Genomic DNA, 17,014 nt, shown 5'->3' on the forward strand with positions numbered 1-17,014 from the left:
AAAATATTATTTTTATGTTATGGCAAGCGGGAAAAAAATGCTAAAAATCCTAATTTTGTTTGTATCCCCCTTGAAAAAGTTAATTCATTTTGGGTGTCTATAACTTATTCATGAGATTTTATCATCTATACATTGTATCTCACCCCACAAATAATAAGCCCTCATATGTTGACATTACCAAAAAAAAAATAATTTATAGCCTGTACCATGTGACAATACAAATCTGCTCTGAATGGCGCTGCTTTGATTCTATGCCCGGCCGTGCGCCCATACAGCAGTTTATCACCACATATGGGGTATCATTACACTCGGGAGAAATTGGGCATCAAACTTTGCACAGCATTTAATTATTTTATTCATTATGAAAGTGTCTTTTTTGGCCTAAATTAATTTATTTTCTAAAAAAAACCCATGTGAAACACTTAAAGGGTTAATAGACTTAGTAGAAGTTGTTTTACATATGTTGAGGGGTGTAGTTTCTATAGTTGGGTAATTATCTATTATTTAGGCCTTTCAAAGTCATGAAAATTATACGCCTCATAACATCCTAGAAAAAGGAGAGGTTCATAAAAAATATGTGGCAACATAAAGCAGACATTCTGAAAATGTTAGTTATCTAGCATTTTGGGAAGTTTAACTATCTGCCTGGAAAGCAGAACATTTCAAAACTTTGAAAATAAAGAATTTGTCTGAAATGTTGCCAAATTTTAATTTTTTTCAGAATGAAACACAAAACTTATCACTTAAATTTACATGAAGTACAACATGTCTCGAGAAAACAAATCTCAAAATCACCTGGATATGTTAAAGCATTTCGAAGTTATAACCAATTATCATGATATATGTCAGATTTGAAAAATCGAGTCTGGTCATTAAGCTGAAAACAAGCGTCAGTGATAATCATGTGAGTGATTTTCCCCAATTTAGTTCTATTTCAAATAACATTTCAATTCAAAATCAATATTTAATCCACCAGGGGATAAAGTCCCCAGATTATAAATCCAGTGACCCTCCCTTCTGCTAAGTTTTACATTAATGTGTTCACCCCTCCAGTGAGCCATATCTTCTCTATACCCAGAACCACAAACAACGCAGATCTGAATTGTGCTTTATTTTAAAATGTGTAGATACACTATGATTCATTATACTCTTCCTGATATTCCTACAATGTTCATCTATCCAAGTTTTGATTTTTTGACCCATTCTTCCTACATGGACACACAAGCAAATATTTATTTGTGCTGTCACAATTCATATAACTTCTAAGTGCAGTTTTGTGTCCATTAATTCCCATTTCATTCGTGTTACCCAAAATCAAGAAAAAGAAAAGAAGGCAGCACAAAAAGTTTTTTATTGCCGCAATTGTTCAAAAACTGTAGTTATCCCATAGGATAAGTGTGTCATGTTGGGATGTGTTTGCCGCAGCATATTACATTACATCCAATTACATTAGAAAATATCATGTGTGTTTCAACGTTATATGTCCCCCATGAGGTCATAAAAGACCCCTGCGGGACATTCTCACATTTTTTCATTTTAATTTAAGTTCCAGAGCTGGGCCAGGTCTGTTTTGCTGGCAGCAGTGTCGGCTCTCCACCTCTGTGCTGTGAGGAACAAGAGAGGAGTGGTGATAAACCACATCTGCCTTTTCCCTAGAGGTGTCTGGGTGTCGCCAACAGTGGATTAGCACGGGAGCACAAGAAAACTGCATTGCTGCAAAAAGACATTGCTGCAGACTAGGCACCCGCGTCCAGTGACATCTTTCCAGCACACAGCATTTCATGGTACAGAGGAATCATAATGTGTTTGCTTAGAGAGTCCTCGTACACTCTGGAATATTATAGTGACCATCACTGAGTTATAGGAGCTAAAACACCAATAAAACTGAGTAAAATTATAAAGTAAGCGGGTAAAATTATCTTTATTGTGTAAACATCACTAGGAGATTCAAATTTGAGAACTTTTTTTCATAGGCAAACCCCTTTAAAACAGTTGATATAATGGTACAAATGGTGGTGTTCAAATACTGTACCAATAGCTTGTATACACAGGATTCTAAATGCTTTGGGGTTAATGGTTCGGTAATAATAAATATCATATATATATAGAGAGACAATAAGAAAATCATAATTTCACATTACTTTGCAAAATGACAATCAATATTTTATTGAGTTAAGAAACCAAGACCAAGTGTCATATTAAAGGTCTATGTGTATCACTGAGGGTGGAGACTCTACAGCAACAGGGTTTTAGTTTTACATGGTTTAAAGAAAAGGAAGAATAGCAGTAATCCACAACGCACAGCTTATAGCTTATAGCTTGGTGGCATCATAGAGAGCAGATATGGAAGATCAGACATTTTTTTTTATCTTTGTTGTCCTACTCCAGGATTTTAGGATGTTTCCTTTCTTTCTTCCATTGCACTAAAAAATTCAGATTTAAGTATTGCATCTCTTCAATATTACACAGAAGAAATTCTAAGCTCTACTAACATTCATATTACCTCAACTGTAATTTTTTTGGATATTTGGCACATGAAAAGCATTTTGGTCATTTATTGTGCTGTAAAGCAGGTATATAGAAGATGGCTCAACGGTCCATAGTTTGTGTGTAAAAAAAGTTTATATTCTATAAGCAAAAAAAGCTGGTCTGGTTACATACTTCTACTAAAATTCAACTTTCATTTCCTAATTCTCATTACAAAAAGCTGCTTGATGGGCAATATGGACAGTTCTGATAAATGAGACTCTTGAATGGTTCCAAACATTACAATCAATCACACTATTATATTGTAGGCATGAGCTGAGCTGTGGTTCTTTTGGTTGGAGAACATTCACCCTCATTGTATTTCTTGAGACTTAACATCCACACAATACACCAAGGAGGTGTAATCCAGTGTCAAATCTGTAGCATACATTACTTTGCAGCAATTAAAGTGAAAATGTACTCTTTGTATTATAGAAAATGCCTTCTTCTGTAATTCTTTCTAAGATTGGTCCATAGATATTCTTGGTGGATGGGATGACCAAGCCTTTGGTTTCAATTTCACCTGAGTAAAGAAAAATAGTTTATTTTTGTTTTATTAAAATATTTTATTTCAACGTTATGTTAGATTGAAAAAAATGACTTATAATGGGGTCAGTCAGGTTCCATCATAGTTTCCAGCATTTTGATGGTAATAAAGGAGGCATGAAGTGCTATTTTGTACTTAATCAAATCTAGCTGATTATGCTGCCATCGGGTACTTTTTGTCAGATTATCTGTGAGATATGGCTGATCCAGCCAACCAAAGCAGGGCAGCCGCCATTATTTACAGGCCTGAAATGGCAATATACATTCTCAAACATCTGGACACAGAGCAGAATTTGGAGATGAAACTTGGGGTAAGAGCTCCAAAACAAGAAATACAGGATACCAGACCCTTTCACAGCAGGATGAGACACAGCAAGACACTGTTTAATCACAACGTAGGGCTTGTAGCCATCTTTCCCCCACAATCGGACCCCCTGGTTGCCATAAGAACGATTGGCTGCCCAGTAAAGGACCCCAGGGTCTGTCAGACCATGCTCAGACAGATACAGTGTCGGTCCTTCCCGGAAAAAGGATCCGGCTGGCACTGATGGCTACACTATACTAACAAATTAGATTTACCTATTTTTTTCGGACTAAAAAACAAAATTAGATTAAATATGTGCTGAAAAAATTGTGCTGAAAATCTCGGATTATATACAATGAATGCAAACCAATAAGAATGGTGATAAAAGACAACACCACAACGTTTACCGAACAATGTACCAAGATAGACTTAAAAAAAAAAAAATCTTGTACGGTAAATACGTGGCATCCTACTTACCATCCAGAATCATTTTGGAAGCAATAGCTGCTGGGTATCCTACAGTTTTGGCCATAGCAGAGTAGCCATTAACCTCCCCGTAGACAACCAAGCTAATGTTTTTGGACTCTAAATGTCCTGACGGATGCCTGATGCCAACATCATTTCTCATGACAATCATATCGCGCTCTCCTGGACCTAAAAAGAGAACAAAGGACAGAGAGGTCAAAGGACTGAACAACAATTTGGAGGAACCAGATATCATTATTCTGTTGGAAACATGATGGAAAGGTGCATTTGGTACATGTTACCCTAGGGGGCACCACATTTAGTTTATCTTCTGCTCCTCTATACAGAAGAAATAATGGCAGTAGTATGAAGCCTTGTGTGTAAGATTCATTTCTATTGTGCTCAGGCATCTCTGCACCCGTTTTCCATGTTAATGATCAGGCTAAATCTCATTTTTTTCAGTTAATGCCTTCTACAAGCTATAACATTTTTATTTTTCTGTCACCATAATTGTATGGGGTCTTTTAAATCACAATTTTGGGTTTCATATATCCTACTGTTGAACATTTATTAACCCTTCGTGTGCAACATTAAAAAAAAAAGAACAAAAATATAGGTTTTCTGTGGGTTACCTTCCTTTGCATAACGTAGAACTTTTTGTAGAAGAAAAAAAAAAATTTACATTGCTACCTTCTAAGCGCCATAACATTTAAAAAATGTTTGTCAATGTGGCTGTGTGATTTTTTTTTTGTACACAATAAGGGTTCATAGATTTTTTTTATCACAATTGCAGCTGGGTGCCAATGGGTGATAGTGGTAGCAGATGCCATATTTGACCGCGGTCTCTAAGGGAGTGAACACACCATCTTTATTATAATAGCAATAGGGACCTGTCTAGTTACAATTAGTAGCTGTTCTACCTGTTGAAAGTCTGTCTACTCCTCAGTCCTTCACACACAAAGATCTAATGGCTGTGATTGGTACAGCACATAAAGTGCGGTATCGGAGGAAGAGAGATGGAGACAGCAAGGAAAAATGCAAAAATAAATAAATAAAGAAGAGAATGATACTTGGAATACCACCATAGCACATGGGAAACTACCATTCTCTTGAGTGTTCGGATTCCTAGAGATTAAAGGGGTTATCCGGGTTTAAATTTTTTTTTATGGCCGGGCTGGGGAGGGATAGTTAAACATAATAAACATGGACTTACCACCTCCAGCGCCGCCGATGTCCCGCGCCGCGGTCCCTTCGATCCGTGCCCCTGTAAACAAACAGGGGCACGGATCGAAGGGACCACGGCGCGGGACATTGGCGGCGCTGGAGGTGGTAAGTCCATGTTTATTATGTTTAAATAGCCCTCCCCAGCCCGGCCATAAAAAAAAATTTAAACCCGGATAACCCCTTTAATGGAGCAGAACAGTCATGCACGGCTCTCTGCTCCATTAGTCTGATGGAGCAACGAGGGGTCCAACGGACCCCCACTGATCAGCAAGTTAGGCCCTATCCCTGCTCTATAACATGCTGCAGATTCAGTGACTGATTCACAGTTAAAGGGATTTTCGGCATATTAATGTTACTCTTTGAATTATGAAAAGTTATACAATTTTCCAATATCCTTTCTTTATCAATTCCTCATGGTTTTCTAGATCTCTGCTTACGGTCATTCAATGGAAAGCTTCTATGTATACTTCCACCGGATAGAAATCCGACCATGGTCACACAGGTGTATGACTTGTTATATAACACAGCTCTGATTACTCTTTGTGATACAAACGAGTTGTGCACCCGTGTGACCATGGAAAGATTGCTGTCCACTAGACGTAAACATAGAATATTTTCATAGAACGAAGAAGCAGAGATCTAGAAAACTGAGAAATTGATACAGAATGTATATTGGAAAATTGTGTAAGTTTTCATTATACAAACAATAAAATTTACTTGCTGAAATGGGAACACCCCTTTCATCTTTTACCGACATGTGACGTACTATAATGTCAAAATATAACGATGTTTAATAACGGAGAATAGCGCCCAAAGTCGAAAATAAAACTTTTTTGCCATTTTGAAAAATATAACAAAATTTCAATGAAAAGTGATCAAAAGGCTGTTAAGTCCTAAAAATGGTGGTATTGAAAACATTAAAAACATTAAAAGTCGCAGTAAATTACACAACCTATAGCTCTGTATATCGAAATATTTATAGTTATTAGTGCCTTTTGAATTTTTTTTTTTTTTTTATACGGGAGCTTTTCATTTTTGTAAATGAAAAAAAAAAATGGAAACACCAAAATGAAAAAGGGCGTTTAGGGGTTAACATATGGCAATAGTAGGATTAACCTACCAAATGAAAGCATCATCTCTAGATGCTTAGTCAAAGCACCAACAATTGAATCTGCTACAGGAACTGGTTCATCACTTAGTAATCCAAACCTGTTTGGACAAAAAAAAAAAAAAACTTTAGAAATGTAGAAAAAATAAAATCAACATTTTTTAGAACATTGTTAAAATAGATAATTAGGAATACAAGAGAAGCTTTTGATTAACCCCATCACATTACACTAGAGATTCTGACCACTCTTACCACTGGAAAGTCTCCATGTTGCTGTCATTCCTTCCAACTTTATTATACACAGCTTCTTTAACATGGTCCACACTGGTTGTGTCTGGAATCTTCAGCAGATGACAGAGGAGCTCCTTCTATATATTTCAGATGGTAAAATACAACTTCAGTTATTAAGATCAGTGAAAATGAAGCATGATATGACTAATTATTGATACCAAGCTATTACACCTTGATCAACATTATTGGCTTCATAGTTTTTACAACGGCTAGCACGTGTAGTTAGCACATTTACTTCTATGGGCACAGGCCCACGGTCATGGATAAAATGTGTGTACATGACCAACCCAGTGCACAGAGACCAAGTTTGCATTTAGGGCCACAAACAACTGTTGGTGCAGGAAGCCTATTAGCGCCCTGAGGAACCTATATATTCCCCAAATAACCTCTTTGGAGAATTTGGGTTTCCATACCTCAACATTATCAGCCTATAACCTTTTTATTCGATGGTTGTTTGATATAGCTGTCTCATCATGGAGTTCACATGGCTCAGGATATGCAGTATCCAGGGTGGAGTAGAAATGGGCTTCTGTATGAGCCTACCCATATTTACACACACCAATACCCATTAATGCAATAAGCATCTCATGGAAATGGAAAATACACTTGACCTTGAAATCTAAGACATACAAGTCCATAGAGTAAGGACTAAACGGGTTTCTTTCAAATAAGCCTCAATTCAAAGCAGTCCTGTTTAGTCCCCCCTCTGTGGACTTCTGAATATGTTTTGATCAATATAAAGATCCTGAGGATTTCAAGGGCAAATGGTGTTCTACTTTTCTACTTCATGAGATGTCTATTGCATTGTCTGTATAAAGCTTAATCACTACATGTGAGGCTTCTTGTGTGAAGGGCTTTTGAATCCATACTTCTGAAGTCATCATTAAAACAGAGAACTATTGCATTTGAGCATCACCTCTCTTTATTTTTCCTTATATCCCAGTAGGGACTCATTGATACAATGGGGAACTGGCTCCAAACTATAAGAAGCATATGTCACTCAGGAACTAAGAAAGAGATGGGTGAATCCATTCTATCGAAGTGGAATTCATTTAGAATTTCAGGAAAACACAGATTGCGGTCAACCAAGTGGAAAGAGAAGCCATGAAAACCCCATGACCTTGCACAGTGGAACGGGTGAGGGGGTGGAGGAGCACAGCGAGTTTATGATGGGTCTGTGGGACAAAGGGTGATCTTGCCCCCTGTGGCCTCTGAAATGTTCGCTGGGACCTAGGAACCATAAATTTGAGACCCTCTAAAGCCTATTTAAATGCTTCATCTGCAGCACAAGGGTGCATTAAAAAAAAAAAGAATAAAATGCTTTGGGACTCTGTTGATGTCTTCCAAAGAGTAGGATATGATGGCCAGGGGAGGAAAGGGACTCAGAAAGAAGAGAGGAAAATTAAAAAATAAGAGCAGCCCAAAGGATGATCCACCAGACCTCAGAGGTGCTGTGTACTACAAAGAAGTCAATTGGTTCCTGATGCTAGCTAGAGTAAAGGCACACTGGAGAGCTGCAGAAGCTTAGGCTGATGCTAGCTGCAGAGAAAGAGACTGCAAAAGGTGTCCAAACACTAAAACAGGACCATGGAAAGAAAGCCTACTTTTAGAAGGCCTAAGGCCCTCCCACAGAATGGCTCAGCAGCCTGAGATAGGACGGGGGAAGCCTTCCTCCGGTGGCCAATGAGAACTGTCGGAGGGTCAGGAGAAAAACCAGGAGCCAGGAAAGGGGAGGAGTTCGAACAAAAGACACGGACTAAAGTGGAAAGGTCTTCCGAGAGACCTTCAGCCAGGACAACACTCTGCAGCATGAAGCCCAGGAGGAGACCACATAAGGTAAGAAAATGGAAAGAAGAGTCAGATAGCAACAGGCACTCATTAAATAGTGCTCTACTATATAGAGTACCTTCAAACTATATGAAGCTTCTGGGAATGCTAAAGGACATTGCTCTGGGATCAAATGCTGACAAATACAACCACCACAGTCATGCACAGGGACCAAGAAAGAAGAGGATTTATTTAATTTTTTGGCTGCTCTGGAGCTCTCCCGTATTATTAGTTGTCTGCTTTGGGCATTTGGTAGTATTAATTGCGGCACTTGGACCAATATATGTTGCTCACCCCTGGCCAAAATCCTTGGAATAGAAAAATACATTTGTCTCCTTTGTGACCGAGGGTCAATGGTGACCGAATGTCCAGGTCAACTTTTGCAGTTCCTCTTAAGTGCTTTTTAAATGATGAGATCTTTGGAAAAGCTTTACACATCATAACAATTTTACTTGCTTTTTTTCCTGATGTGCGAGACTTTAGGATAGTTTTATTAATTACATTTTTCTTTATAAAATTAGCCGATAAATGACTACAAATATGAAAAAAAGTCTTTTTTGTAATTTTTCAGACTAAGGTGGATTTTAATTAGTAGTAAAACTGAATAAACGTTTACCAAAATATGTTATAAATATGTACAGCATCATTCCATCATCCTTTCCCCAAGTTCAGCTACAAATACAGGTGGTGCATGTAGTTCTGCAAACTGTAAGCTAATTATTTCCTGCTGCAACTTATGCTTTCAGATTACAGCCTGGAGGAACTTTGAAGTAGATGAAAGAGATATAAGAGTATTACACACACTATAGTTAAACTAGCTGATGAGAACCCCATTTCAGAAATAAAACAGCTGTTGGCAGCCATCCCTAATTAAAATAAAAGTAAAAATGTATGCCTTCATTGGATCTGGGAGAAAACTACAACATCTACAATGTAATCTACTACTAAACAAGAACAACTTTCACTTCAAAAACAACATCCTTCCAGGTCTTAAAAGGACATACTGGTGTGCACCCCCTCCGATAGGATCTGCTCTTCTTTCAGCTTCTTAGGCCCTGGTTTTTAAAGAAAAAAGGGCTTTAAAAATTAAGAAAATGAGCCCGAGGGGCTAAAGGCTGCATTAACTCCTATGGAGACTGCAACCCCTAAGGCTCATTTGCATAATTTTAAAAGGCTTTTGTTTTCTTAAAAACTAGGGCATAAGAAGCAGATCCTGCCAGGTGGGGAGCACACCAGTAGGTAGGTGTGCTTGGTTTACAATCCTTGCTCTGGAGATAGATGTCCTTTAAGTTCTTTAACAATCTAAAAAATGGGGCAATTCCATGAAGTTAGGCACCCCATGTTCTATAGGTTTCCCAAAGTCTATAAGAATCAGGAACATATTGGGGGAGCATATTGAGGGGTGGGGGTGGGGTCTATGGGGGAATTTACGGAGACAAAAAACAGTAGTTACTTACCGGTAATGATGTTTCCTCGAACCACGACGGCACCAACCAGAGAGAGGGATCCGCCCCCAGGGACAGGAAACCTGAGCATAAAAAACACGCCCTTCCTATCCTGCCTCAGTGGTTACAGAGACTTGGAAGAACCTTATTAGTACATCAGAAAAAACATTTCCATGTAAGCATAATTCTGATGCCCAAAATTATTATTATTTATATTTAATTATATTAACTCTACCCATGGACTACCACAAATAAAAAAGGTAGGAAAAAACACCCGGGTGGGAATATACCTGGTGCCGTCGTGGTTCGAGGAAACATCATTACCGGTAAGTAACTACTGTTTTCCCCATCACCACGACGGCACCAACCAGAGAGATTTTCAGAGAGAAATATTTAGGGAGGGATAACAGAGGAGAGCGATTTTCTCTGGTAAAGAGTTCAAGAGTACCCACCACATTTAACCGATAGTGTTTAAAGAAAGTGTGGGGGGTAAACCCGCATGCTACCTGACAGATCCGGTCCCAGGATGCATGTCTAAATTATACCCAAGATGTGGCAAGTGCTCGGGTAGAAAGGGCACTGATAATTTTTTGAGACTACATAGGTCAAATTCTACTCTTTATAGAGGTCTAGACCACCGAGTAAACTGATTATTTGCCTTTACGCAATACACATACTCTTAGGATATATTATAACCTGAACCCCTGGCCTCTAGGTTATGAAAACCTTCTTCCCCTTCAGATTTTGAATTGGTGCCAAGGGACATAAGAAATATTCTGTATGACCAATAATAGATAGTGGAGGTCAGATCGAAAATACTACCGAAGCCACAAGATTAGGCCAACCTTTGAGAGTAGGGACATCCTACTGTGGGACCTAATGTGGAGACTTTATGACCCAATTGCCTCTGGATTTCATGTCAACTTACTAACCAGAAAAAACTGAAGGGTTTTTTTTTTTTTTTTTAAGAGAAAAAAAAAATGATACTAGAGAATATTAGAATGTTCCAAATCAATCTGAGATTTGCATGACGGACAAAAGCTCTGCCAGTCCTCTATTTATTTAGGATGTTCCTAAGGAATGTGTTACAGAGCATATTCCTTTACACTGTATGATCCTCTGACAATTTACTCCTTGTTTGTTCCCCGATTGTTATAATCTTCAGAACTTTGAGAATGACTTTTCGACCGACTCCAGATTCTCTGAAAAACTGTACCTTCTACCTAGGTTCCTACACCTTAAGAAGACAGTACATATAATAACTATAAGAACCTCTTAGAATCCTGACAGCAGCTTGTTTAGATTCCAGAGGACTGACCCCTAGACTGTCTAGTGAAAATTACAGCCTGTACCTTACTTGCAGAAAAACAAGTTGTAGAGGTCTTAAAAACTAAACTAAGACCTGGTAAACAGTAGATAAAAACTGGTTTATACTATATCCATTTTAAACCTTGCTATAAGAAGGGACAGCTTTGCCCCAATGGAAGATAACCTCCCTATATGCAACACAGAGGAATGACTGGACATGAATGGAAACATCAGGGCCATCGCTTCCATTGTTCCAGATGACTATTCAGGATCTGCGCGTGTGGCAAAAATTGACGCGGCTTGGGTTGAAGGAAAGAGGTGGTTTAGTATTATGTGGGTATATGATAGGTCAGTGATGGCGAACCCTTTATAGCCTCAGTGCCCAAACCTCAACCAAAAGCGACTTATCTATTGCAAAACTCCAGCGCAGCAACCTAAGCAGTAATGTATTTCTCTTTGTTAATTGACAAATTTCATTCCTTCAGCCTCCCAAGGACACCAACCCGGTTGAAAGGAAGAGGGCAAATTCATCTATCATTGTAAGAAGATTCTGCAGGCTGACTCTGAGATCTGTCATGTGAACTTTATTCTGTGGTGATGGTCTGGGTGCCCACAGAAAAGGCTGCCTCTGGCACCTATGCCATAGGTTTGCCACCCTTGTGACAGGTGAATGGCTCCCTGACATCATAAGGACTTGTGCACCTGCACACATAGTAATATCATAGTAACAATATTTTTTATCTCCCTTGGAGTTCTAAGTCATAAAAGTAAATGATTGTTATTTCACATGAATATATTTGAAACAGATGAATGTTGTTCACTACAAGTTATTAATGGCGGATTTGTACAATTTGGTTGTAAAATGCACCTGGTATGATCACATGCTTAATTGAAGTTGTTCATATATGTGGAATGTTGGATTTATCACATTGCTTGAAAAAAAGAATCCAGAACAGGGTCTGAAAAGTTACACTTGGGTAAATAAAGCACCCATCCATTTCAATTTTTTTTTTTTTTTTTTTTTTTTTTTGAGTTTGGAATGCAGTCTAGTATATCTGCCTGGTGTGTCAAGACCAGTACTGAGGTTTTCACCAACAAAGCTTTTTGTTATTGTTTTGGTGCTACTGGACTTTCGAATGTTTTTCCAGGTCTGAGAGGATGCGCTGACAGCCTGTCAGGCTCCACTAGTTTAGAATCTGCAAAATATACTTAAATCTGCAGGACATGAAAAGAGACACTGACTTGCTCTATTTTTGTGACCTTGAAAGGAAGCAGACTGTTGGGCTTATACTAATAAGCAGACAACCATCAGGGGAATCATATCCCCTTGGGAAAACTCCCCAAGTCTGGGTACACATGGGTATTGGGAGTCTGCTGTACCAGCAAAACACAATGCAAGGAGCATATCCTACCCCAATTCATCATCTCTTGCTCCCCTGTAGAGCAACCGCTCGGAGCAAGGATTCCGGTACCATTCACATTACCTGCTTACCTGGGGACCAGCTGCTTCCAGCAAGGACTCTGGCATCGTTCACATTACTCGCTTACCTGTGAAACTACTTCTTCTATCAAGGTTTTTTGGCATACTTCCCATTATCTTGTGGGTACTTGTGGAGCCACCCCCCACAGACAGTTTTATGTTATCATTCACATTACCTTGTGTATCTGTGGAAAACTGTTCACAGTCTGGATTATGTAATAGTTCACATTACCTTGGGTATTTGTGGAACCACCGCTCACAGCCTGGATCATTCACATTACTTTGTGTATCTGTGGAAACTATTCACAGCAAGGATTATGCAATTATTCACATTACCTTGGGTATTTGTGGAACCACTGCTCACAGCCGGGATCATTCACATTACTTTGTGTATCTGTGGAAACTATTCACAGCCTGGATTATGTAATAGTTCACATTACCTTGGGTATTTGTGGAACCACCGCTCACAGCCTGGATCATTCACATTATTTTGTGTATCTGTGGAAACTATTCACAGCAAGGATTATGCAATTATTCACATTACCTTGGGTATTTGTGGAACCACTTAACAGCAAGGAACATAGCATCATTCACATTACTCTGTATCTGTGGAACTATTCACAGCAAGGGATATATCATAATTCACATTACCCTGCATCTGTGAAACTATTTCCAGCAAGGATTGAGGCATAATTAACAAAATACTCTATACCTCAGGTGATACAATTGCTGATAGCAAAGATTATGGTATTAATCATATTACCATTTCCCTATCTTGGCCTCACAACTCCAGGTCTGAGGTTGTTGGGGGGGGGGGGGGGGGTGACTCCTAGTCAGGCTCCATGAGCCTGCCTTTAGTGATGGATTCCCATCTTTCAGTGTACGGACACTCAAAGTCCACTTTCTCAGCGAATACATAGTCAAATGTTAATGTGTTAATGGTCCCGCAACCACAATGTGTTATATGAATAAACCTTTTATATCCTATTGTATGTAGATGTACAAGGTTGGAGAGAGCAGTTTGAATTAGGTTAGGAAACTGCACATCTGTTAACAAACTGCAATATGCCAACACTGAGTTGTTTAAAACCTAACAAGTTTGCAGGCATAGCCCATATAATAAATGTTTTACTACATCTTGTAATCTTGAGTTTCCAAATGATCAATGTTGATGGGAACTCACTTGTGGTTCATCAGACCTTCCAAGATAACTGAAAAGTAACCATGTGCTCTGTGAGGGGTCTCAGTCCTGCACATCTCTCCACCTAGGAGGAGAGGCTAACCTGCAAGTCGTTAGATAATTAACTCAGCCTGCAAGAGTAATTAATCAAAAGCTGTGACCTGAGCTACTAACCAGGATTACAGACCATCTTCCCATTCTGGGACTTGCAGATTTTAAAGCTGCATAGATGCAGCCCCCTCACAAAAGCAAGCACGTTTAGTTTAGAATGGCTGGTAGCTTTTCCATAGGTTAACCAGAATTCATATTACACACTACATATCATGAGTGTAATAGAAGAAAAGTAGACTTACCACCCAGAACTCTCATATAGGTACAGAGGTTCTGCCGGGTCTGCGGGGATACGGTGAGCTCCTTGTCAGGTTCCGTTAGCCCCTCAAATGGATAATCCAACAGACACAAACCAATCCAACTGGAGGCGTGTTCTGTACGGGACGCCAGAAGTCCCATCCTGTTAGCGCCATTCACCATGTGAGGTGTGTCTGGAGAGTTGTCACACCATGTAACTCCGAATCCTGCTTCTAAAGATGTCGGACACGGCTGGGCTCCCACTCTGGGGTCTGCAGCGTGCAGCAGGAACCCCGAACAGGCGCACTCTAGTCCCCACATCATGCTGTTTCTGGGGCTAGGCTTTGGATCACTCCAGATCTGGACGATCTCCAGCTCACTGGCTGGGTTCAAAACCCTAGTACCTGTTGTCTGACAGGTACTAGGTAATAGTTCTCTACACACTCAGGTTCCCGCCAGGGACAGGAAACCACTGAGGCAGGATAGGAAGGGCGTGTTTTTTATGCTCAGGTTTCCTGTCCCTGGGGGCGGATCCCTCTCTCTGGTTGGTGCCGTCGTGGTGATGGGGAAAAAAAAACCCACACCCTTGGTTGCTTTACTGAGAAATGCAAGAAATGCAATCTAGCAAGAAATGGCTAGATAAGGAACTTCACCACTATGTACAGAAGGGACACCATGGAAATAACTGGATGGTGTCACCTTGGACAATGATGAAATTCTGGATACATGCAATGTTAAGTCTTTTTACCAGGCACGATGAGGAATGTAGAGTAGTCAGATACTTCCTCAAACAATATGTTGACTAAAACCTGCCAGAACATGACTATTTTGGATGCACTCTAACTGCTTCACATTTGATACCCGATTCTTTCATCAGACCTAGGAAACCGTGATGGGGAAGACCTGTGAGCCAACCTCTGCGAATCTGTTCCTTGGGAGTTCGGAACAAGAGATGGAACAAAAGGAAGTCTTTAATGAAGATCTCCAATAGTTCCTAAGATCACTAATATTCTGGAGGCACTAGATCGATGATGTAGTCTTGATATAAGATACAAATGTACAGTATTGAAGATTTCCTCAGATACCAATGATCTCAATGACAAAGATCATTGTCAAACTTACACTAGGATATAGCAGGGAATCTATCCCCTTCCTAAATATTAAAATATCTAATGCCAATGTGCAAGGAAAAATGTCTCTTACATGAAGCACGCCCTTTAAAAGTGTACTATTAGGGGCAACCCAAAAGGGGAATGATAAACTACCAGTGCGGTAATACATGCTCTCCAATGTGTATCTGGCCTTATGTGCATATGAAAAACCAGAAGGAGAACTCACGGAAAGAATAAGAGAGCAGATAAAAAGTATCAAGAACTTAAATTACGTTTGGGAGGCTCAAAAACAAAACACGGTGTTCCAACTGACATTTCAAGAGAACATCTTATAGTAAACTTGGAGTGTCAAACTGCTGTGGTTTGCTTGGGCAACTAGTGCAGTTCTGCTTTTAGACACTTCTGATAATTCTCCCTGCCGGCTCTTCCTACTCTTTACCACTAAATCTCATGTAAGTTTCCTCAGAGAATACCTTTAGGCACACATAACAGCCATTTCATGGAAAAAGAAAAACTAGTCCTAAAGCTGAATTAAGAACTTACCCATGTTATTGGTGGTGAATCCATAGCAAGCAATGGACAGGGATCAGCATTTATTAATCCCAGTTTCACAAAGCCACTCATTGCTTTAGAAAATCCCTGCAAAAAAATAAAAAGGTTTTTGTTAAAGAAAAAAAAAAAGGAGCTGTTAAAAATGCTAGTTTGTCAGGATGCTGAGATTGGCTAATAAAAGGAATAGATTAAATATGGACAAAGGAACACAGACATTGAACAGAGAAGATTGGAAAAAAGTGTTATGGACAGACGTATCCAAGTTTGGGGTGTTTGGATCACATGAAGAACATTTGTGAGACGCAGAAAAACTGGAAAGATGCTGGAAGATGCCTGACACCTTATGTCACATGGTGGAGGTAATGTGATGGTCTGGGGTTGCTTTGCTGCTGGTAAAGTGGGAGATTTGTACAAGGTCAAAGGGATTATGAATAACGAAGACTATCAAACCATTTTGCAATGCCATTCCATAGCCTGTGGAGAGCCCGTGATTGGAGCTAATTTCTTCCTACAACAGAACAAAGACCCAAAGCAGAGCTCCAAATTATGCAGAACTCTGCACAGTCTGTGCCATTTTATGTGAGGCAGGAAACACTGAAACCGAGTTCTTTTTTTATGCCCTTCACAGCATGGGTTGAATAACATACTGTCTATACTTTAATATAAGCCAAGTTTTTCAGCACCAAAAATGTGCTGGAAAAAAAAAAAACCTTACCCTGCTCCTACTCTAGTCTATGAACAAAACATCTGTACTCACCTTTCCGATGCCCCCCGCAGGTTCTCATCTTTCTTCTGATGCTCTGGCTCTGTCTCCTTGCGCTGTGACCAATGCATTTCCCACCCTAGGCTTATACTTGAGTCAATAGGTTTTCCCAGTTTGTGTTAAAATTAGGTACCTTTGATTATAATCGGGTTGGCTTATACTCAAGTATATACGGTATTAGTCTTGCAGACACAGGCATTAGAGCAACAGCCATAGTTTTTTCCTCACTATTTTTTTTCCTTATGAGGAACCCTCTCCATACAAGGTGGTCGTTTGCTGCATATTGCAGCAAACACCTACCAGTAGCACTCACGATTGGTGCAGGCATTAATTAAGGGCATCAATTATTTAAATGGCTGTGGCAAAGCATTCAGAGGCTTTTAAATTCCTTGAGTGCATGTGACATTATGGGGGGCAGTGATCAGTTACCATGACAGGCTGTAGTCTGTTAGAAATCAGGCAAAATGAGAGTAAAATGAATTAATTTTAAAAAACCTAAAAAGTTGAAATCACACCCCTTTCCCTAGAACAATAT

At 39.5% G+C, this 17,014-nt stretch overlaps 1 protein-coding gene and 1 long non-coding RNA gene across 2 annotated transcripts in view; one reads left to right on the forward strand and one right to left on the reverse strand.

Annotated features, from left to right (window-relative positions):
* Positions 1–1,894: 1,894 nt before the first annotated feature.
* The window catches only part of AASS (aminoadipate-semialdehyde synthase), a 60,437-nt gene continuing 45,317 nt past the window's right edge, over positions 1,895–17,014 (reverse strand). The window contains exons 20-24 of the mRNA XM_072146996.1: positions 15,708–15,803; positions 6,426–6,541; positions 6,186–6,274; positions 3,854–4,030; positions 1,895–3,049 (exon numbers count right to left, since the gene is read on the reverse strand). Coding sequence (XP_072003097.1) covers positions 2,931–3,049; positions 3,854–4,030; positions 6,186–6,274; positions 6,426–6,541; positions 15,708–15,803 — 597 coding nt within the window. The 3' untranslated portion in view covers positions 1,895–2,930. The remainder of the gene's footprint in view (positions 3,050–3,853; positions 4,031–6,185; positions 6,275–6,425; positions 6,542–15,707; positions 15,804–17,014) is intronic.
* On the forward strand, positions 9,765–11,649 carry LOC140126939 (uncharacterized). Its single transcript, XR_011854926.1, has 2 exons — positions 9,765–9,911; positions 11,530–11,649. It is a non-coding gene; the product is annotated as an uncharacterized lncRNA (long non-coding RNA).

The sequence above is a fragment of the Engystomops pustulosus genome, chromosome 4 (assembly GCF_040894005.1).
Source record: "Engystomops pustulosus chromosome 4, aEngPut4.maternal, whole genome shotgun sequence".
In the NCBI taxonomy this organism is placed as follows: Eukaryota; Metazoa; Chordata; class Amphibia; order Anura; family Leptodactylidae; genus Engystomops; species Engystomops pustulosus.